Genomic DNA, 22,398 nt, shown 5'->3' with positions numbered 1-22,398 from the left:
CTTCTATTATTCCAATTCTTAAAAATATTTGGGTGGATCCTATTTTAATAATTACTGTCCCATATTAAAAAAATTGAACTGAATTTGAAATTTTCAAAGTAATGACATCTATGAGCACTTTCAATTGGGATTTAGATCTAAACATAGTATAGAAACCGCTCTTCTTCTTGCAGATGATTCCGGTGTCCTGACATTTTATACCCGTCAGATTTTCCTTCCAGGGTTTACTGCGCATGTGCACATCAATATTGCATCCTTTTTCTCATGCTAAACAACATTTAATGTATGTGCATTACTGTAAGGGTAGGTTTAGGCTAGGTGTAGACTTTAATAAAACACAATCTAATAGGTATAAAAAATATTTATTGTTGGTTTCCTGTAGTTGTATCCCTTCTAACTTCAACCACAAATATAACACACTGTATTTGCATTACTTTAAGGGTAGGTTTAGAGTTGTGGTAGGTGTAGATTTTAATAAACCATCATTTTATCGGCAGCATTTTTCGTTGTCGTATTGTACTACCCACTGTTTTAATGGGAGGTAGCAAAATCTGACAGAGTAGCACAAATCGACAGAACACCGGCCTTCTGTCTATTTTTAATATTTAGATATTAGTGCTGCATTTGACATCATTAGTCATTCAGTAATATTATATTGATTGGCTTGTATTGGGGTAGCTGTTATTGTACTTCGTTTTTCATCTTATTTAAATTATAGAAAACAGTTTGTACAAATTAAGAATGGTCAATCTGAGCATATTTAAGACACAAATAAGCCACAAACCAAACAGTCTTCAACATCAGAGGTTTTTTCCCCTCACGTTTGTTTCCAATTGTGTGTTATAAGCAGAGTCCTGTTTTTGAACGACACTCTGCAAGGTGCAAGTCCCGCGCACTCTCTCAGTCTGAACACGAGCGCTCCCCCGGCAAATACCGGTGGACCAGTCTGTGCGGAAGACATCAGCAGTGCCCCTCAAGTGGTGGGTGGCTCCCTGTCATCAGACAGCAAGCCGACCAAGACCTGTCATGAGGCGCTTCAATATCATGTTATATCATGGTCAGCAAACCACTTGGAAGTGGTTTTGGCACTGTGGGCAGGTGCTAAAGTCCTGCTGCAAAATGAAATCAGCATCTCCATAAAGCTTGTCAGCAGGAGCTCCAAAATGTCATGGTAGGTGGCTGCATTGACTTTGGACTTGATAAAACACAATGAACCAACACCAGCAGACTTCACGGCACCCAAATCATCACTGACTTCAGAAACTTCACACTGGACTTTGGATTTTGTGTCTCTCCAGTGCACCAGACCTTGATTTCCAAATGAAATGCTACATTTACTTGTTCCAACAGGCAAAAGATTCTCATGCTGGGCGCCAACCTATATAATGGATGACTCCGATCTGATTTGTTTGTCTTTGTTTTGTCTTGATTGTATTTTATTGATTTTTGGTGTCCTTGAGTGCCGTGAAAGGCGCCTATAAATAAAAGGTATTATTAGGCTGTTATTATTGAAGGGTCATTCTCATTATCCTGCCCATTTTTACGTCACCATTATATGTCTCAACTCTTTAATTATTTATTTATTTTAACCAGTCATATGTCATTTTTCCTACACCAGTTGGACTGAAAGGGAATTGCAAAATACATTGCAACAGATTACAGATTATAAAGGCATCATTATACGGAGCTAGAGGCCTCAGCTAGAGGACTCAGCTCCTGTACATATTTGCGTTGTGGTCTCTGTGTCCAGCGTTTACTGAACGTTTGCAGGAGTCCACGCCGGCTCGGCTCTGTAACCAATACAAATGATATGAGTTAAGATTAAAATAACACACGCACACACATGCACACATTTGTTTAACATTGACTACCTCTCTGAGGTTTAGTTGAGGAAGGTACAGGCATGCATTTCCCAGGATCCTCAGTAACTACACCCAGGTTTCTGTTCCACTGGTTCCAGTTGACTTCCTCCACACTGAAAGAAAGAGGACACATGCACTGACAGTAAAACGATCAATACAGGTTAAGTGTGTATTGTTATTGATAATGTTTGTGTTTGCATGCTAATATCCTCTTTTCAAAATGATTCATCCATTTTTAAATAGGAGACAAATGCAGATCTTGATCTGATCTTCAGATCTTGTGGTTTCGATTGGAAGTCAGCAGGGTCACCTGAAGCACCAGCGTCGATCAGGCTCTTGCTCATCGCCTAGATCCTTCTCTTCCCCACAGCGCAGCCTTGTCTTCAGACAGTGGGGAAGAATCCACTCCATGTCCAAGGTGGTGATTGCACGCTGTGAATAACAATGAATAACAAACTAAAATGGCAAACCATCAAAGCCATTTTGCCCACTGAATCATTTAAAGGATTTACAGTGTATGTTTATTGCAGAAATGGGTAGACAGCTTTAACTTTGCTTTTGATTTCACCTGTAGTTTCCAGATGCTGGTGCTCTCTTCAGACATCTCCTCCACTCTTGAATTCATCAGAGCGATCAACATGTTCAGCATCAAAATGTATGTCATCACTATATAAATAATTAGCAGCACATAGAAGACCTCTATATACTGATACTGATCGGTGAACTCCAGATCTCCCATGCCAATCGTAAACTTGAACAACTCCAGAGTGGTGTAGTAGATGCTCTTGAATGAGGGCTTCGTACAGTCTCCTTCAGAACTAGATTGCGCACTGCTAGATCCCTCATCAAGGAGAGTTACCACGGCTGTTGAGTAAGAAACAAGTCATTAACACACACTATCCATCAAACAATGGGGGTCAGTAAGATTTTTTAATGTTTCTTATGCTCATCAAGGCTGCATTTATTTGGTCAAACAGTAATACTGTGAAATATTATTACAATTTAAAATATCTGTTTCTATGTTAATATATTTTTAAAAGTCATTTGCTGCTGTGATCCAAAGCTAATAATTCAAAAGCCAAAATTCCAGTCTTCAGTGTCTCATGATCCTCCAGAAATTATTGTAATATACTGATTTAGTCCTCAAGAAACATCTTATTATTGTCAATGTTAAAAAACTGTTGTGCAGCTTAATATATTTTTGGAAACCGTAATATTTGTGATATTTAACATTATAATATATAGTTTCATATACTAATATATAGTTTTATACATACACACACATTTATATATACTGTGTGTGTGTATTGCTGAATAAAATTTCTCTCACATAAAATCTAAAAACCCTACTGACCCCATACTTTTGAGCAGTGGTGTAATTGGGAATTTGTTTGTTGTGTTGTGATAAATAAGAATTGAATTGTAACAAAAGAGTCAATGACATTCATGAATGTATGCAAATATACCTGCAGAGAACCCAATGAGGAAGACCATGTACACGACAAGGAATCGGCGAATTTCTCCAAGAACCATCTGACAATAATTAAAGTGTGTGAGAGTGTGTCGTACACACATGAAGTAAAAAGCCTGAACTGTAAAGACTAGTGTATACTACAATAAGGAATTTCTATAGTGCTACACAAACCATACTTTACTAATACTCTAATCTGAAGGCCAGAGGAAAAGATGATGGATAAGAAAGACAATTATCACTCACATTTTGTATCATGACATTGTAGATTCCCATATTTTTGGACCCCCTGGAGAAGTAGAGTAGATTCACCCAGCTCAAGGCAAGACACAGAACTAGACAGGCCACGTATTCATCCCGACCAAAGATGTACAATAGTGCACACGCCAGGAAGAGCACGGCCTGCAGAAAACTAATGCAAAAGAAACCTGGAATAAATCATATAGGCACTTAACAATTACTTTTTCTATAGGGAAACATTTTTTGACTAGTGCAATTTAATAGAGATTATATACATCTATCTATATTTTATATAGAAGAATTATTGGCAAAGAATCTAATTTCGAGCAAACTGATCTGTAATAGGAAATGATTCACACTCAAATTAAACAAGAGTCAAAGCACTCACAAAAGCTGATCTGTGTATCCATCAATGAACAGGGACCGAAATCCTGGACGCTTCCTTAACATATCTATTAATTAAAAGAAAAGGGAATTCATTAATTTCCATAAAAAAAGAAAAAAAAAGAAATTTATATATAAATTTGTTTTAAACAAACAGCATTAGACACATACCCCTTTAATTAAGAAGTAAAGTGCTCCAATGGTAGTTATGATGTGTCCTATTAGAAGCAGGTAGCCTTTGCTATTATTTTTATAACGAAATTGAGGCTTTAATGTCTGAAAAGAAAAAAGCGGGGATGAGACATGGCATTAAATAGTGAAGCATTTACAGTAAGCATGCACAAAGAATAGTTTAAATCAGACACTGAACTGGAATTAGATGCAAGTATACATATTTCCCAGAGAAGTTAGGGGGCAGCTGTGGCCTAATGGTTAGAGAATTGGACTTGTAACCAGAAGGTCACAGGTTCGAGTCTCTGTGCTGGCAGGAGTTGTAGGTGGGAGGGAGTGAATGAACAGCGCTCTCTTCCACCCTCAATACCCATGGCTGAAGTGCCCTTGAGCAAGGCACTGAATCCCCAGTTGCTCCCCGAGAATATAGCTGCCCACTGCTCCGGGTTGTGTTCATGTGTTGTTCACTTCTCACTGCTGTGTGTGTGCACTTGGATGGGTTAAATGCAGAGCACCAATTTCGAGTATGGGTTACCATACTTGACAAATGTCACGACTTTCACTTTCACTTAAGTTTGTTTTATTTTCTCCGAGACAATGTAGACAGAAATGTTTATGCCTATAGCATGAAATGTGGTGCAAAGCTAAACCCCTGTCCATCTCATGCCCTTTTTGTAGTCGCCACCTTTGGGCTGTATACTTACTTGGTTGTTTCTCAAGACCTTCTCTTCTTCACGGTGATAAGCTACAGCAGTGAGGATGAAAAGGTAGATAACATAAATGATAAAGTTGAACAAGAACATCCGTTTTGCAAATCTCTCCCACTTCTCTTCAATTAGTCGGTTAAATGGCTCAATATTGAGCATCTCCAGGCGATTCTGAAATCAAATGAAATAACCAATTATGATGCTATAAACAGTATATATCAAAATCCATCTAGCTTCTTTACAAATGAAACATTTTGCTTCATTAAAGTAGTAAAATCGTATGCATTTTAGATTGTATAATTAATTAATGTCAAGTAAACAGCATGTCATCTCACAGGAATCTCACTGCCATAAACGATTATCTCCAGGGCGGAGTTCTTCTCATAGGTGTCGAGAGAGGCGAGGTCATACAGAGACGAGCACACTGGACCGTAGGCCCACTCCGTGATCTTCCGTGACAGATGTTTGCATCCCTTAAACTCCCGCTGCACGATGTGCTTTAACAGCTAGATAACAAAAGAGGAATGAAATCTGTCAAATATGTTTTATTTAGTCACTTGTTTTTGGCAGTGCACTGATTTTAGTAATCAACAAAGCCAACAACATCAGCTAAAATACAGAACAAAAGCAATACAATAAATAAATACATTAAACTGTGACTTTAGGTTAAATAAAGTTAGAATGTCACTGTAGACTACATGACTATGAATCATTGTGGTGTCTGATTTAATGCCATGTACTGAAGGGAAATACCATCTAAAATCACATGAGGACTAAACATCTACACAAAATCAGGAACATCCAAAAACAGAATACAGAACTGACACTTAAAGAAATACACACTGCTTCAAACGAATCACTGCTTCAAATAAATATAAATATAAATATAAAATATATAAATAATATAAATGTTCTTGAACATTCAAAAATCAGTAGACACCAGAAAAGGTTGATGCTGTGAGAGAAGGTTTACCACAGCTTTTCCTGTTTTGGCAGCTAGTGTGAGTGGGGTGAGTCCTTTGTTATTTTCGATTTCCTCCAGCTTGATCTCGTGGTGAAGTTGGTAGGCTTTGAATAAGATGTGGTCATACATGGCAATGACGAACTCTGTGTTTTCAGGACTGTTATCAGCTATGGATACTAGTGCGTGAAGCACAGTGTTTCCATGACAGTCCCTCTTCCTGACATCCACCGCCTGGTATGGATTGTCCATAAGGAAGTCAACAATGTCAGGCTGATTAGTGCAAGCGGCCAGAGACAGGGGCAGCTCACCTGTGCACAAAAGTCGTAAAAGATACAGATAAGCTTAGGTACCCACAAATGTGGTTCAGTAACAATTCATTAAAGGGATACTCCACCCCAAAATGATTTTTTTTGTCATTAATCACTTACCCCTATGTCGTTCCAAACCCGTAAAAGCTTTGTTCCTCTTCGGAACACAATTTAAGATATTTTGGATGAAAACAGGGAGGCTTGTGACTGTCCCATAGAAAAATACACTGTCAAGGTCCAGAAAAGTATGAAAAGCATAATCATAATAGTCCATCTGCCATCAGTGGTTCAACTGTAACGTTATGGAGCGACAAGAATACTTTTTGTACACGAAGAAATCAGAAATAATGACTTTATTCAACAATTCCTCTCTTCTGTCTCTCCCTACATCACCGTAGCGCCAGTTTGCGTTCAGCAGGTGTTTTCCACGTCTGTGTCATCCGTGCCTCAAGGATTTGGCGCTAGCGGTGTTTTCCAAAATGGCGCTACGGTGATGTAGGGAGAGACAGAAGAGAGGAATTGTTGAATAAAGTCATTATTTCTGATTTCTTCGTGAACAAAAAGTATTCTCGTCGCTTCATAACGTTACGGTTGAATCACTGATGGCAGATGGACTATTCTGACGATGCTTTTCTGGACCTTGACAGTGTATTTTACTTGGAAGTCTATGGGACAGTCACAAGCCTCCAGGTTTTCATCCAAAATATCTTAAATTATGTTCCGAAGATGAACAAAACTTTTATGGGTTTGGAACGACATCCAGTTAAAAAAATATTGCAAAACAAATGTAATCTTTACTTATTAACCCACAAAAAACAATTTGAAAAGGATGTGCATTTAAAATGCAGCATTTCTACTATATAAAAAAAATGTGTTATCAGAACTATGGGTCATACCACGAAATCAGTTTTTAATATAATCAAGAAATAGAATTACTATAGAAACAGAATGACTATAACAACAAATAAAAAGCATGATGCTATGTATTCTTTCATCAATATTATATCAAATTAACATCAATTAAATATTATTTTAAATCATTTAAATTGTTTTTTTGCTGATAAGGGCAATTTGCAAATTGAAAGCAAAATTATACAAAAATTACATTTGCATTTGTTCTAAGTATAGTCTCATTATTAAGCACAAACACAAGCAAATGTCTCTCATACTTCTATAATATATTTTTGATGATTTATGAGGTTTGACTGGGCGGGGTGGGTGGTTGGGGGACATCATGCAATGTCAATAATGTTACCATTTTCAAAGTATAAATGTAAACAATTATTTATTTAATTTAATATAATCAATATCTACAAGTAATATCCTTTCAAAATGTTCATGTGCTTTTGTGACCTTGACCTATAAGCTAGCAATTAGCAAATTGGCTTGAAAGCTTCAAACCTGTTACTCTCAGCCCTGTTACTCTCAGCACTTTTCAGAGTAACAGCTTTTGACATGTGGATGACAGTGATGAAATAGATTAGGTGTCACCTTAGCCACACTGTTTTAAAGGTTGTGTAAAACGCAAACAATTTTAAAGGTCAGTTACAAACAAGCAGTAAAGTGACTGCAATGACAACATGACAAATGTAGTAAGACCAGATTACATTCATTCTACACACATTCATACTATACTGAACATACTCTTTTTGCAGTTATTTAAAAAAAAATGAACCTACTCAAGAGAGTATGCGATTTCGAATGCAGCCCAAAATCTGATCATCTTCCTTGCCTAATAGTTGAACCAGAACTGTATATTTTAAGACAAACAGATGGACACATGATCTACAATACCCTTAAAACATTAGATCTCTAAGAAATGTAATGTGCTTCACTTATACAACATGATGCAATTTAAAAAGGTAAAACTTTACAATATTAAGTAAACAAATATGTGCAGCGTATGCCAAAGAATGTGGGTCCAGTCATCCCAGTTACTCTGGTCAGTCCTGTAACTATGACGTCAATCCTGTTGCTGTCCTTAATTTTTTAAAAACTGTATGATATTTTGATATTTGATATAGCCTTCCAGGTTTTTTCATTGTAACTATATTGTATTTTGGACAAAGCCCTATTTTTTTTACATCTCTCTTGTAAAAATGTATATTTTTTCTTAATTGGCATGCAGTGGGATGTTCTTGGTCATCTGAAAAGAGGCACTAAAATACTGCTCATATATGGCTTGTGTCTGTATTAACAGGGAAGACAAAATATCAAAATAAGAGGTAGAAAAATAGTCATAAAATAAGAAATTACATAGTCTGAGATGGCACAATTCAATTTCTTGTCCTCTTAAGCTGTCTTCATTTCATTGATATTTTTTAAAAAAAAATGTTGATTAAACTTATTTTATATTTTTATTTTTCCAAGTTGACAAGGCAGCGATTTCGCGGAATGACCCTTAAATTAGTCCTGCAAAAGATAAACCTTATTCTTAGACCTACCAAAATAGAAGCATGTTTCTTGATTGGGCTGAAAGAATTTCCCACAGGCCTTAGCATGGACATCAGCCCCTTTTTGAACCAGCATCTGTACAAATTTTGCACTCCTCCTTTCAATTGCAACATGGAGTGCTGTCTGACCTGTCACAAAGAGATCAGTTGATAACATTGCAAAATGGATGGGTCGGACATGTTAAATATGATCAATATTCTGTTTATTTATAAAAAAATAAATTACTAATGTTAGCTAATATAAAACTAGATCTAATAATAATAATTACACTAATAAAAATATTATGTAGAATGAAGCTGTCTCTGACCTTTGTAGTAAGTGTCTGTGTAGGCAGCATTGACAAAACTGTTTAAATCTCCAATTTTCTCTGCAATTTCCAGCAGATGTTCAATAGTGTCATTCTTGCCTTCCTTCAAATTTAAAAGTGCTTTCAGCAGGGCTGTCTTTCCATTGGACTTATCTAAAGAAGTTATAAAAACAGTAGTTTCATTATTTGATAAATATCTGTCATGAATACTATACCATTCAGAAGTTTGGGGTAAGGTTTTTTTTCTCAAATAAATTAATATTTTTATCCAGCAAGGGCACAATAAATTGATCAAAAGTGATGCTTTTCTTATTTTGCACAGTGAGTTTTAAATCAGCATATTAGAATGATTTCTGAAGGATCATGTGACACTGAAGACTGGAGTAATGATGCTGAAAAAACAAAAACACCATAAAAATAATAAAACACAAATTAAAATATATAAAGCAGTTATTTTAAATTGTAATAATAATTCACTATATTAGTGTTTTTACTGTATTTTTGATCAAATAAATGCAGCCTTGGTGAACAAAACTGACTTCTTTCAAAAATCGTAAAAAACCCCAAACTTTTGAATGGAACTGTGGTGTATTTGTTCTTGAATACAATTACATTGAGAGTCGGTGAGCCGTTTCATGCTTTTGCGTAGGTACTCATGTAAACCCTGCAGTTTAGACACATCGCCACTGGACACGGCATCAAACAGCCTCTTGAGGGTGAACCTCTCTCTGTCCTGCTGAGCTGGTTCCTCTTTCAAATTTCTGATTCCCCTGTGTGCAGAATGTATCTGATAAAGTAAGGATTTCTCACATTCATACACTCCGGTGTGGTTTAAGGAGGCCCACTTACCTGTCAAATTGTAGGTTAAATTTAATTGTGTGTGCAGGCTCATCTGTCTCCTCCAGGTAATCAGAATCCATGGGCCTCTTGTCCTTTGAGGCGCCTTTCTTCACCTGTTTGGCCTTTGACCTTTCCTCCTCTGTCAGGTCATCTGTCTCCAGGAAGAATGTGGGGCTGCTGTCCTTTGATTTACTCATAGTGATGTCTTCTTAGTCATACAGCAGAAGTTAAAGCCTGTAAACAGTGTATAAGTGAGATCATTCAGAGATACAGGACATTAGGTTACCATTTCATACAAATAAGGTCTAGGAAATCTGAGTTTGACCACAATTATCGATTTTACTTTCATACATAAATGGAACATTCTGACACTAGCTAGCTTTAAAATTTGGAATTGTGCGTTGATGATAATTCACTAAATGTTTCTTCTTTTGTGACCAGTCAAATTGATTTCTGATATAATAGACTAAGAGCTGCTTTTGTAAGAGTAGAAGCTGCTTGAGTGTTATAATGGATCATCACATTGTTTTCTCATTTTAAAAAACATTAAAAGAGGAAGGGGTCACAAATGATCCAACTGGAAACTGTGACATGAAGTTTAAGGAAATGCAGAACTACTGCTGTTTTATATGGCTTAAGTTTATGTGTATCTCTCTTTATAAAGCAGCTAGAAAAAATTATGGAGATGAGGAGTTCTGATCCTAAGACCACATATAGGCCTATATAACCCATCTAATGGATCTGTGGTTATTTTTGGTAACACAACAAATCCATTTTTAATCAAAGCAAAAACATGGATTTATTTAAAGGTCCAAATTCTGTAAGAGGATTTCAAAGATACAGAAGATAGAGAAACAAACAAAAAAGAAAGCAGGTTCAGTTTATGTGCAAGTAGAAGTAGTGGAAGTAGTTGCATGCTCTACTAGACCCTTGCTAACTGAATTATTGATATCTCTTCATGCTGTTACAAGCTATATGATCCCACCCAGGGAATGGGCCATGATTGTCCCATCAAGGAAAACTTTCCCTGAGAATACATGGAAATGCATTTCTGACAAAATGCAGTAACAAATGCACTGCATATTCTGTACTGTAGAATATTATAACTTTTCCTCTTTGTAAAAGACTTCATATAGAATTACATTCTCTAAATTGCAGTGAGAGGAGATTAATCCTGCATTAAAAAACTGCATTAGACTGTCTTTGGGTAATCATGTAGTTTAAGGGCAAAATAGATAAATGTTTATAAAAACAAGCTACTAACCCTCATCTCTGTTTTGACCGAGTTTCTCAGAATACATGTGATCTATCTTGTGACATTTTACCATGCTTCTCTCACAAAGCTGGTTTTGTATTTAAAAGAGAGTTAATTTTTACATAAATCAGTGTCTTTAAAGATGATAAGACCACAGATTTTGCTTTTATTAGTCAATGTGACATTCTAATACCATCAGTAATTATGCTTGGATGCTATTTCAATGATTGTTCTTACTGCTGAGACCATTCAAATTACACATCATTTATACAATTATATTAACAGCTAGAGCTGGGAGAATAAGAGCTCATGGTTCATCTTAATGTGCCTTTTTGTTTCAAAAGCCAGTTAAAAGAGGAAGGGTACAAAAATAATTCAGATGGAAACTCTGTGTCAGGAAGTGACAATATCAAAGGAAATGTAAAATTAGTTTCACTGACAACATTTATATGATTTGAGCATATTCATATTTCACTAGCACATTAAATAAGAACTTAAATTCCTAAAATCATTAGGGAAATGTAATCGTGTAACATAGTCATGAGAGCGTCCAGTTGCTGTTCCCCATTTAAGGCACAGACAATAAACAACAGATAACCATAAAATAGACCTCTGGGACATGGCACATTATTTAGATTTGTCAAAACAAGGATTAATGTTTGATGTGCATATCAAAGTAAAGAAAGGGTGTCAAGGATGCTGGAGATATATTTGAATCAGGAACAGAACTGAGCATATTCAGTCTGTATGTGAAAGCAGACTCCTCGATGGGTGAGGCAGCTCAGCTTGTTAAAGAGTCTAACAGATATTTAATGGACAAATTATATTAGTTAATGTTGTTTTATGCTAGATGATGACCTAATATGCAATTGCAAGATGCTGGATAGTCTTAGTAACATATTATGACATGGCCTCTCTGTAAATGGGTTCAGATAACATTACAGCAGAAACTGTACATTACACAGACACCATCTTTAGATCATCTCACTTACTAGATTATGAGATTTAGCCCTTACTCAGTATGTTGTGGGTTGAGCAAAAACAGTCAAGCAAAATTGATCTTTACAAATATGGACCAAAGTAGATAACAAAAACATCAAAAGGCATTTTGCAGCAAGAAAACAACTTTATGTTGTAAAATTTACCATTCCATTATTATTTACTACATTAGGAAAATCTGAAATTATTTAAATATTGCTGTATACTTCATAAGAGTAAAGTATGACACATTTGTACTCACCAATTAATTTCTGTTCTTTAATCTGTTAGATGAAGTATCTAGTACTGATGAGCTTGATTCCTTTAGCACGATAACTCGCTCTCTCCCTCAGTCTCAGAGAGGAAGAGGGCAAGATGTTCTGAGGTTACTGAGAGCCCAAAAAAAAGGCTTGAATAAATTATTTTATTATTATGTTATTAATTATTCCATGTCCACGCCCTGTAGCTCATTTAGATCATCTGCTCACAATGCACTAAAAGTAATCAAGCTCCTTCTTAAAATGCTTCATTTTCATTTAGCAACGCTATATTCTACTACATATCATAACTATCCAAACGATCAATTATTCATGTGCTGAAATGCATATAATATCGTAACTCTGAGCAGCACGTTTGGTTTGGAGCAGCATTCACTCGTCTGTTGAGCAATTTCACTTTCTTAGCATGCAGTTTCCTGTATGAAACTAGAGGATTGTGTCAGATTAAGGCGGTTTTGACACATGCATGGTGGTGTAGGAGAGTACATTATGTGAGCTAAATGAAGCTGATCTGTACCTCCTAAATTTTAGTTACAGTCATGTGCAGCACATGAAATATACCACATAAGCTCAATTATGACAAAAAAATGACCAGAAAAAACACATGAAATGTGATGATATATTCCAACGTTTTATTAAAATTTGAAATGCCACTGAACATGTAAACAGATTTTTTTTGTCATTTCAAGGCTTTGTTCAGTCATTTAATGGAATTCAGAAATATTCTTAAAAAATACATATTTTGTATTTTACAACACAATGGTTTTGTATTGCACTCAACGACAATAGTGTGTATGAGTGTGTAAATTGAACAATAGATAAACAGATCTGACCGGTTTTATTAAAAAAATTAACAAATGAATCAAAGTTACATTAATGAAAGTGAAAGTCGTGACATTTGTCAAGTATGGTAACCCATACTCGAAATTGGTGCTCTGCATTTAACCCCATCCAAGTGCACAGACACAGCAGTGAGAAGTGAACACACCGTGAACACAGACCCGGAGCAGTGGGCAGCTATATCAAGCGCCCGGGTATCAACCCTATTCTAAAACAAAAACTCAAAGACAACCCAGCCATCACAATTTTTTATTTTTTTGAGCGCTGTTCATTCACTCCCTCCCACCTACAACACATACCAGAACATACAACCTAACCTGCTACAATCCCAAAACAATAACAATTAACCAACAACTACCCCAAAACTATCAACATTAATGATATAGTATGTAGTATTACAAAAATAAAAATAAATTACTTTATAAACTGAATGATACAATATTGAAATATTTAAAATTAAATACATTTAATTACAAAGTGTGATTATTTATACATTTTAATACAGAAAAAATAGCCCTGCCAGCGTTGTAGCTCATATCATACCAGCACGGTAGGTCAGATGTCTCAGAGACGTGATTCTGAGTGTTGTATTTTATGTTTGGTGATTAAACACCATGGCAACTCCAGCTGCTGAGTCAACATCTTTTCCGTGAACTACAGGAAATGGAAACACTCTCTCCACTTCCTGCTGCAGAACTGTGTTACATGATAGTGCGCTACCACTGCCAATAATACGCCTCACCCCAGCAGCCCGCAGGCTCTGAGGGGGCATCATAGTGGCCATGTTTTCAATAATGCCCCTGCACACAGCCCGAGTCACATGACCCAGAGAGAGGTTAGAGGGCGAGATTTGGGAGACACTGGCACTGGAAGTGGGGTCATGCCGCTCTCCTAGCAGCGCTGTGGTCACGGTTAGGTCAGTGTTAGGCTGTGCCAGAGCAGACTGGATCAGCTGGGAGTAGATTGTGGACTCATTTACTTCCAATCCTATGACATAAAACAATAAATACATTATTAAGATAAGAATACACCTGAGGACCAAAAACATGCAACAAGAAGACTATTTCAGTGTTTCTATTTAAAAGCATAAATAAACACGCTACAATAGGGCTGCACGATTATGACAAAAATCACAACTGTTGATTACTTGATTACGATTATTAATTAAGATTATCACTTAACTTACAATTAATGTTGTTTATACCATTGTTTAAAGCAACTGCATGCCATATTTTTATATGAAAATAAACAAGCTGAAAACACTAACTGAAAAACTTTTATTGGTTTTTCTATAGTATTTAGCTTCAAATGTCAACTACACATTGCATTGGTTTCTTCTTTAAAAAAAAAAGTAAAAATATGCATTGTATTATAATGTTATACTTAAGCATGCAGAATAACATAAGTGGACTTTGAACGATTAATTGCCTCTTTGAACGACTGTGTAATTGTGGCAACCGTTATTGTAATCGCGATTTGAAATGTAATTAATTGTGCAGCCCTGCCCTACAATATAAAAAGGTCACACTTTATTTTAAAATAATAATAAATTTAGAATTTTAACAATTGTTGATTTACCAAATTCTTTCATCCACGAGTCCAGCATTCTGACAAAGGTGGCCATGACATTGCCTCCATTAAGTGATGCGGCCACTGCCAGGTAGGAGCCGTGGAAGTATGGGAAATAAGCCACAGGAGAGAGGGGGTCTGGAGAATTTGGAGGGGTGAACTCCGCAGGCATGCCAAACGTCAGCTGGGCTGAAGTGCTCATATTCAGTACTAGTGATTTAACATAAGTCACAATTAATTTGTGCATGATATGCCTTATACACCTCTGTTCAAAAGTTTGGAGTATGTTTTAAATAAATACCAAGGCTTGTGAAGACAAAGCTGAATTTTCAGCATCAGAAATCAGTCTAATATGCTGATTTGGTGGCAAGAAACACTTATTATTATAAATGCTGAAAACGGTTGTGCTGCTAATATTTTGTGGAAACATGATACTTTTTTAAGATTCTTTAATGAATAGAAAGTTCAAAAGAACAGCATTTATTTGAAATAGAATAAATAGAATAGAATAAACGTTTTGTAACAAACGTTTTACTGCCACTTCTGAGCATTTAAATGTGCCCTTCCCCAAATAGAACTATTAAGTTCTTTCACAAAAAAAAGGAAAGAAAAATCTTACTGACTCCAAACATTTGAATGTAAATGTATAAGTAAAAATGCTACAGTCCACTGATGTGGACACAGCATGAAGTACATATTCAATCTTATATTTTTGTACAATGCATCAGTAAATATTGCTAAATGTGTTTGTGTACAGGAAACAGATTTTTTTTTCTGTGAAGTAGAAATGTGTTGAAATATCAAATCTAAGCCATCTATATTAGTGGATAAAACCTATAGCAAATGTGTACAATTTTTATGGCTGAACAAAGACAAAATCAAGAAAATAAGTAAACAAATTAGGTTTACAAATTTAAAGTACCATGCAGTCATCTTTTTAACATAAGCTTAAGCTGCAGCACAAAAATATCTCTTTTACAAGATCCCATAAAACAGATAGTGTCTCTAATGCAGCCTTGCCCTTGAGAGAGGACACTGAAATCTAAGTACAAGATCTGCCATGTCTAGCCTCACACAATCCATCCTAAATAATAGTATGTGAGATAAGAAGAAATGTTTCCCAAAGCATACAATGATGAAAAGAATATGCCAGAAGTCCCCTGCATGGTCTACTATTTAAGGTCGTTTTTTGAAGTGTGGATTTGTGCACACTCTAATGGCTAATATTGCCCACAATCCATTGCGCTTTGGTGAAGAATTCGGTTCCGAACTACAAACACGAATAAAAAGCGTTAAAAAACTACAGACATGGCAGATGTGCACGACTGATGGTTTAGATGTGAAAGTGACAAAAAAGTGAAAGTGACGTGACATTCAGCCAAGTATGGTGACCCATACTCAGAATTCGTGCTCTGCATTTAACCCATCCGAAGTGCACACACACAGAGCAGTGAACACACACACACTGTGAACACACACCCGGAGCAGTGGGCAGCCATTTTTATGCTGCGGCGCCCGGGGAGCAGTTGGGGGTTCGATGCCTTGCTCAAGGGCACCTAAGTCATGGTATTGAAGGTGGAGAGAGAACTGTACATGCACTCCCCCCACCAACAATTCCTGCCGGCCCGAGACTCGAACTCACAACCCTTCGATTGGGAGTCCGACTCTCTAACCATTAGGCCACGACTTCCCCACTGTATGTTTTGTTATAAGGTGTTTGAGTTACTTATAATCAACATTTAACCTAGTAAAAAATATATTTAATGTTATATGTGTTATATTGCATCTGCAACAACAATGTGAACTTTTATAAACATCTGTTTGGCCATTACATTTTATATGCATTACTATGCAAAAAATATGATTTCTCCATATAAAGACCCACGGCTGGCAGATGAACCTGCTACTTCTCTCTCCTGATACATTAAATGAAATGAAATGTGGAGGATATAAACAGTGACAAGATGACTGACAGGCCAGTTTACAAGTGACAGGGTGTGTAACTGTGCAGCTGAGCAGTTCGTTAAAGACGTGATAGTATGCCCCAAAGCTTGTCTACTCTTCTACTACACCTTTAAAAGTGTGTACTTTTTCTTCACCAAAAGAGTACATACTTTAAATACGCAGCATAAATGTGCTCATCAGTATCGCATAACATCTCCACCTGGAGGTTGAACTAGTAAACACAAACTGACCTCTGAATGAGTATATAATGATTGCTGCTTGTGGCTGAGCTGATATAACTACAATAGTCTGTCTGTGGGTATTTACAGACCAAGTCACTGATATTTAGAAAACATAATATGCAGTATGCAAAGAGGCATCTAATCCACACTATACCTGCGTCTCCTTTGTCAGTCATGCAGGAGTAGACACTACACTGGAAGTCTCCCAGCGCCGCCCCGACAGCTGTGTGAGCCGGGATGCCGTACCACTCAGAAGAAGTATGACCAGCCACCGCTCCGGACTCCACCACCACAGGCAAGAGCTGCACAGGGAAACCTGCATCCTTCAGACTGGAGGACATATGACCACACAGTCAGTACATGCTAACACAGTAATTCAGTTCAACACTGAGAAACTGTAATATTAAACATCATAGACATCATAACCCCAGTCACACCTAAGATGATAACTATTGATAACTGCAGGGGTTGGACAAAATAATGTGAACAACTAGGAAATATAGCCTATATTTTATTATTAAGGTGTTTTACCTCCGTCTGCCTTTAAAAGAGACTCCAACCTTATTAGAATGGATTTATACGTCTGAATAGTCTCCAGCTGAATGTCGTCTATCAGAACATCTGCCAGCTGCTTTAGAGATGTTAAAGGAGGGAATCTGCTTCTCACTTATCTCTCTAAGTCTGCCCAGAGTGGTTTGATAATCTTCAAGTCAGGTGAGTGAGGTGCCTGGGCAGATGTCGAAGTTTATTTGGGTGCTCCAGTTGTCTAGGTTTTATGACCATGACACAAACTTTTTTGTATTTTAGCATTAGTCTCTGTGATTAAAGTTTTAGCAACTGCAGCTCTTTCATGGATGCTGGCTTTGTAAAGTTCTCTGTGGTCTGTTTTTTGTGGTGAATATTGAGGTTTGCTGTCACTTTGCTGCAGTAATCCTTCTTAGTGTTTGATGGACCAAGTCCTTCACTTTTGTTTTTTGCCCACTATTCTTCTTCACTGATAGAAGCTTTGTGTACTCAGTCATAAAGACTGTTGTTCCTAAAACACCCAACAACTGAGCCATTAAGTTCTTCAGACACTCTTGTGAAACAGCATCCCACGATTTGTCATTTGTGGAAGTCTGACACGTCACCCATTTCACGCACGGCATACACTAAACACTGCTGAACAACTAGTACTATACAGAAAATACAGACAGCAAAAAGATAATCACAATGTTTGCTTTTTCCCTGTAGCCTACACAAATAATATTAACACCTAAAATAGAGGGAGTTTACATTATTTTGTCCAACCCCTGTATAATTATAGTTTTGATAATAGTTCTACTTCTATGAGAATAGTAAAGTCCACACTACAACTACAACATTGACAGCTGATCAAAATCATTTAAAGCAGCAGAAAGATAACTCTGCATGCCCTATAATACACTGACTATTATCATCTATTGATGTGGACACTAATAGAGTTATTTTTCTAGTTATCGTTCTTAGTGTAAAGTGGCCTCAAAACAAATATCTCCCTAGACTCACATTTGTGTGTTCCATTTGTTGCTGGTTGTGTTGAAGTAGCCCCAGCTGGCAGCATTTTGTCCGGTAATGACACATTTGTCAAGGCTACACAGCATGGAAACCACATAGTCTTGGATGGTGCCTGCATCACTAAAACCTGACAGGAACTCCGGCCTGATTAAGTGACGTATCAGAAAGAAAACCACAATTTCAGTGCAGAACTGCATTTTTTTCTTAAATAATTTAGATTTAATCTTGAGTGGAATTCTACCTGTGTTTCATGTACCAGAAGATGGTGGCACAACCAAAGCCAGTGGCCACGCTCAGGTGGGAATCTGGTTTGGGTAAGGAAGACAGGAAGTCAGCACTGCAGCGCCCGTCCTGCCAGGTGACCAGCTGACTGACGTCTTTAGGAATGAATCTAACGATTTCATCTTCACTCAGCCATTCACAGCCTAACAGTGAGAGACAGACGAGAGTATAATTAGTGATACCATCCCAATTATTTATTTATGATTAAAGATGAGTGTCTTCACCACAGTGCAAGAAGCATCAGACATGCTTTCAGCAGTTGTTCAATGTTAACCTGATTTAGATTTCCACAGCACAATGCCATGCATTTGTCCACATACTCCAATGCACTTGACTTTTTTCAGCTTGTCTTTAGGTAAAGCATCCATGCATTGGTCCAGAGCGGCCATTATTAGTGCAGGATCCTGCTCTTTTGCCTATTATCAACAATACATTAAAAAGCAGATTAAACAACACTCAAAAAAAGTACCAGATGTATACTGGGTAGATTACTATACAGTATATAACATTATTTACATTGTAATTAATAACATAATCTATTACATTACACATTTAGATAATATAATTTGATTACTTTTAGATTACCTTTAACCTAACTCGTTTAACACATTGATTTAAATAGGATAATCTTGTTCCATAGTGATATAAAAATACAAAGAGAAAGAAATTTTATTAAACATGACAATACGTAAGTTTCCCAAACATGTTCATGAAGGAACTGCAGGGGGTTGTACTATGTTAAAGTTAATTATTGATTATAAAATGTAAATATAACTTTTTAAAAAATTAAATGAGAGAGAGAGATAGAGAGAGAGAGAGAGAGAGAGAGAGAGAGAGAGAGAGAGGATACTTTCTCAGTAAGGTGTATATTCTGACTGCCACGGCTTCAATCAAAGTGCTGTTACCTACATGTGTGTCCGAGGTGCTGCTGATATCAGAGTTTGATGGGAAGCTGCACCTGTCTGTGACGGTCTTTGACTGCGCGTCCAGCAGCACGACTTTGACCGACGTGGTGCCCAGATCCACGCCGAGAACAAATCCCGCAGAACAACTGACTGAAGCCGCCATGATCTCTGCACAAATCACTACTGTTGTTCAGTCTATGTCATATAACTTCACAGAAAATAAACTGCTCTGAATACCGAGTGTCTAGCTGTCCACGATTCGAGTTTGCGATGAACGATCGATGAACGAATCGTTCTTGATTTGAATCTTTTGTTGAACCGGATCGCACTGTTAAACTGTTCTGTATGATTCATTTAAGAATCGGTCTGAATAATTAGCTTGGTTCGGTCGAACCGAAAGCCTTGATAAACACCCTTATTTACAAGACTTAATAAAAAAAATACATTTTGTATTTATTTAAGTAATAACAGTTATTATTTGGCAGTTCAGAGAATATAAAAACCAACAATAATTATACAGAATAAATATATAAAACAAACAAAAAGCTGATATTCGGGCAATTACATGAAATGTCAGCGAGCATGCAATGATATAATATTACGCCCTGACACAAAAGAATCACTACTGAGTTCAATCGGTTCTTTGAAGTGAACAGTTTGAAAGAACCGATACTTGCGAATGAATGTTACTTTCGACCACCATTTTTGAGCCTACGCGGATCCCGTAGAGTGGGTGAGAGGTAAATAGAATATGCAGATATTTAAAATGTAATGTTGCTCAGAATTATAAACTCAAGTATGTATTAATAGCTATATTATTATTTGAAATTAAGTACAAGTTGGTCATGAAGATTAAATAAAAAATTGAATTCGATTTTCATTCAAAGTCCCATGATGCTTAGCGAGAAAATGGCTGACTGAGAATGACACACGGGGTGTTGTATCCAGAACTTGCTATATTTTTTTTCTAATTAATACATTCCTCGTAGAAATATAGACTTGAGAACATAGCTTGTGTCGTTCGAGTGTTTGATGTAAACGATGTGTTCTTGAATCACGGAGGCAGAAGCTGGATTTGTGTTTTTCATTGTCTCGATCCTGACAGTAAGTGGAGGAGGGCATTAACGTCAGTCAAATAATTTCAGCCGACTTCATATGATGATCTGTGTTTCACGTCTCTCCTGCTTTGTCTCTCAGGGTGTTTTTAACCTCACGACATGGCCACAGTAGCAGCCAGACGCGAGGGGCCGCAGTTCATCAGCGAGGTGGCGGTCAGAGGAAACAGCGCCGTGCTCGACTACTGCCGCACGTCCGTGTCCGCGCTCTCCGGCGCCACCGCGGGCATCCTCGGCCTAACCGGACTCTACGGCTTCGTCTTTTATTTCCTTGCTTCTTTCCTGCTGTCCTTGCTCCTGATTCTCAAAGCCGGTCGCCGATGGAACAAGTGCTTCAAATCTCGACGTCTGCTGTTCACCGGGGGCCTGGTGGGCGGCCTCTTCACTTACGTGCTGTTCTGGACGTTCCTCTACGGAATGGTGCATGTGTACTAAAGGGACTCGGAGTCTACAGCAGTATGATAGAGAATATGCCGCAGGGCAGAGAGTGCTGAGTGATGTACCACAGATTTTCTCCGTGAGCTTGCTTGTGTTTAGCCAATAAAATATTTTCTCAGTACTAACTGCACTGAAATTTAGATATTTAAAAATGGTGTGTTGTCATATTCTTTCCAGTTGTAATTTAATATTTTCCTAATGCTTATTCCAGGGCTGGGTTTGGATTTAGCAGAGCGGCCCAACAGGGATGCTTTCTGTGTATGATGTGCAACACTTTGTTAACTCCAGCCATAAAATGTATCAATTACATTGTTTTATTTCGGATATTTTGATGAAAATAAACCATTAACCTCATGGATTAAATTGTGTGGTTTCTTAAAGTACATGGTGTTAAATGATAGTTATTTATAGTAGGCTACTCTTCCTTTATCACCTAAAATGTTTAGTATTTTATTGTAGACTGCATGTGAATAGTCTGTGTTCAGTGTGTAAGTGCTCAAGCTCTGAATTACTGTAGTGTCATTTTAATTAATCTGCTTGATGATTTTTTTATTCAGACTGTGAACAGGTGCAGTCATATTTATGTGTCCTTAGTCCTTAAACCCCAAACTTGTGTCGCTCTCAGTAGTGAAAATTACACGTTTTCTAAAGAATCTGTTTGTAGTCAATTTATACAAGTTATTACAAGTCTTCCAGATATTTACAGTTCTGTGCAAATGTTTGGAATTGGTAAAATTTTTAATGTTACTGAAATACTGACCAAGGCTGCATTTATTTGAGCAAAAATACAGTAAAAACAGTATTTTTTTCAAAAATTACAATATACATATATTTTAAAATGTAATTTATTCCTGTGATAGCTAAGCCAAATTTTCAGCAGCCATTACTCCATTCGTCAGTGTCACATGATCCTTCAGAAATCATGTGCTGATTTAGTGCTCAAGAAATATTTTTTTTATTAATGTTGAAAATAATTTGTCCACATTATTCATTTACAAAATGCAAAAGAACCACATTCATTTGAAATAGTTTTTTTGTAACATTCTAAATGTTTTTACCTGATCAATTTAATGCATTCTTGCTGAACAATAAAAAAAAAAAACAAAAAAAAAACGTATTGACCCCAAATGTTTAAATGGTAGCGTAAATAATTTTAATTTAATTTAATTTTTAAAGATTGTACTATTTTCACATTTACTCAAAATGAAAGGAATGCAGTGACCCAAGCATTTTTTGTAAAATATTTTAACATTTATTCAACAGTGGTTTGACAATTTTTGGTGTCAGGCCAAATTTATAATAGATAAT

General features: G+C 36.8%; 3 protein-coding genes across 5 annotated transcripts; 1 reads left to right on the top strand and 2 right to left on the bottom strand.

Annotated features, from left to right (window-relative positions):
• Positions 1 to 346: 346 nt before the first annotated feature.
• LOC122145145 (transient receptor potential cation channel subfamily V member 1-like) lies at positions 347 to 12,339 on the bottom strand. The gene is made up of 16 exons (XM_042757327.1): positions 12,204 to 12,339; positions 9,718 to 9,942; positions 9,481 to 9,638; positions 8,869 to 9,021; positions 8,552 to 8,689; positions 5,809 to 6,107; positions 5,171 to 5,341; positions 4,833 to 5,006; positions 4,129 to 4,233; positions 3,962 to 4,032; positions 3,580 to 3,745; positions 3,329 to 3,395; positions 2,431 to 2,726; positions 2,173 to 2,294; positions 1,872 to 1,975; positions 347 to 1,790 (listed from the first exon to the last, which is right to left on the bottom strand). Exons 2-16 carry the CDS (start codon positions 9,903 to 9,905, stop codon positions 1,678 to 1,680), a joined length of 2,325 nt encoding a protein of 774 aa, XP_042613261.1. The 5' UTR covers positions 9,906 to 9,942; positions 12,204 to 12,339; the 3' UTR covers positions 347 to 1,677.
• A 1,097-nt stretch (positions 12,340 to 13,436) lies between these two features.
• Positions 13,437 to 19,853, bottom strand: shpk (sedoheptulokinase). 3 transcript variants are annotated; one of them, XM_042757352.1, is made up of 7 exons: positions 19,542 to 19,853; positions 18,907 to 19,048; positions 18,592 to 18,775; positions 18,342 to 18,470; positions 16,969 to 17,144; positions 14,638 to 14,838; positions 13,437 to 14,046 (listed from the first exon to the last, which is right to left on the bottom strand). In XM_042757352.1, the coding sequence occupies exons 1-7, from the start codon at positions 19,698 to 19,700 to the stop codon at positions 13,652 to 13,654; spliced, it is 1,386 nt and encodes a 461-aa protein (XP_042613286.1). In that variant the 5' UTR covers positions 19,701 to 19,853; the 3' UTR covers positions 13,437 to 13,651. The 3 variants fall into 3 exon arrangements, with proteins under 3 accessions (XP_042613286.1, XP_018959769.1, XP_042613287.1); XM_019104224.2 differs by having other exon boundaries at positions 18,342 to 18,494; positions 19,542 to 19,849; XM_042757353.1 differs by having other exon boundaries at positions 18,342 to 18,494; positions 19,538 to 19,676.
• A 567-nt stretch (positions 19,854 to 20,420) lies between these two features.
• LOC109090411 (ER membrane protein complex subunit 6-like) lies at positions 20,421 to 21,448 on the top strand. Its single transcript, XM_019104227.2, has 2 exons — positions 20,421 to 20,641; positions 20,735 to 21,448. The coding sequence occupies exon 2, from the start codon at positions 20,755 to 20,757 to the stop codon at positions 21,085 to 21,087; it is 333 nt and encodes a 110-aa protein (XP_018959772.1). The 5' UTR covers positions 20,421 to 20,641; positions 20,735 to 20,754; the 3' UTR covers positions 21,088 to 21,448.
• The last annotated feature ends 950 nt before the right edge of the window (positions 21,449 to 22,398 follow it).

Source organism: Cyprinus carpio, chromosome A5, assembly GCF_018340385.1.
Source record: "Cyprinus carpio isolate SPL01 chromosome A5, ASM1834038v1, whole genome shotgun sequence".
Lineage (NCBI taxonomy): Eukaryota > Metazoa > Chordata > Actinopteri > Cypriniformes > Cyprinidae > Cyprinus > Cyprinus carpio.
This window is presented reverse-complemented; position numbering and strand designations above follow the sequence as displayed.

Coding starts and splice junctions, on each gene's coding strand:
- LOC122145145 (XM_042757327.1), bottom strand. CDS start 9,905: ATGAGTAAATCAAAGGACAGCAGCCCCACATTCTTCCTGGAGACAGAT. Junction 9,022..9,480: donor ACGGCTCACCGACTCTCAAT/GTAATTGTATTC, acceptor TAACTTCTTTAG/ATAAGTCCAATGGAAAGACA. Junction 1,976..2,172: donor GATCGACGCTGGTGCTTCAG/GTGACCCTGCTG, acceptor TCTTTCTTTCAG/TGTGGAGGAAGTCAACTGGA.
- LOC109090411 (XM_019104227.2), top strand. CDS start 20,755: ATGGCCACAGTAGCAGCCAGACGCGAGGGGCCGCAGTTCATCAGCGAG.
- shpk (XM_019104224.2), bottom strand. CDS start 19,700: ATGGCGGCTTCAGTCAGTTGTTCTGCGGGATTTGTTCTCGGCGTGGAT. Junction 18,495..18,591: donor TTCTGGTACATGAAACACAG/GTAGAATTCCAC, acceptor TCACTTAATCAG/GCCGGAGTTCCTGTCAGGTT. Junction 17,145..18,341: donor AACAAATGGAACACACAAAT/GTGAGTCTAGGG, acceptor TATGTCCTCCAG/TCTGAAGGATGCAGGTTTCC.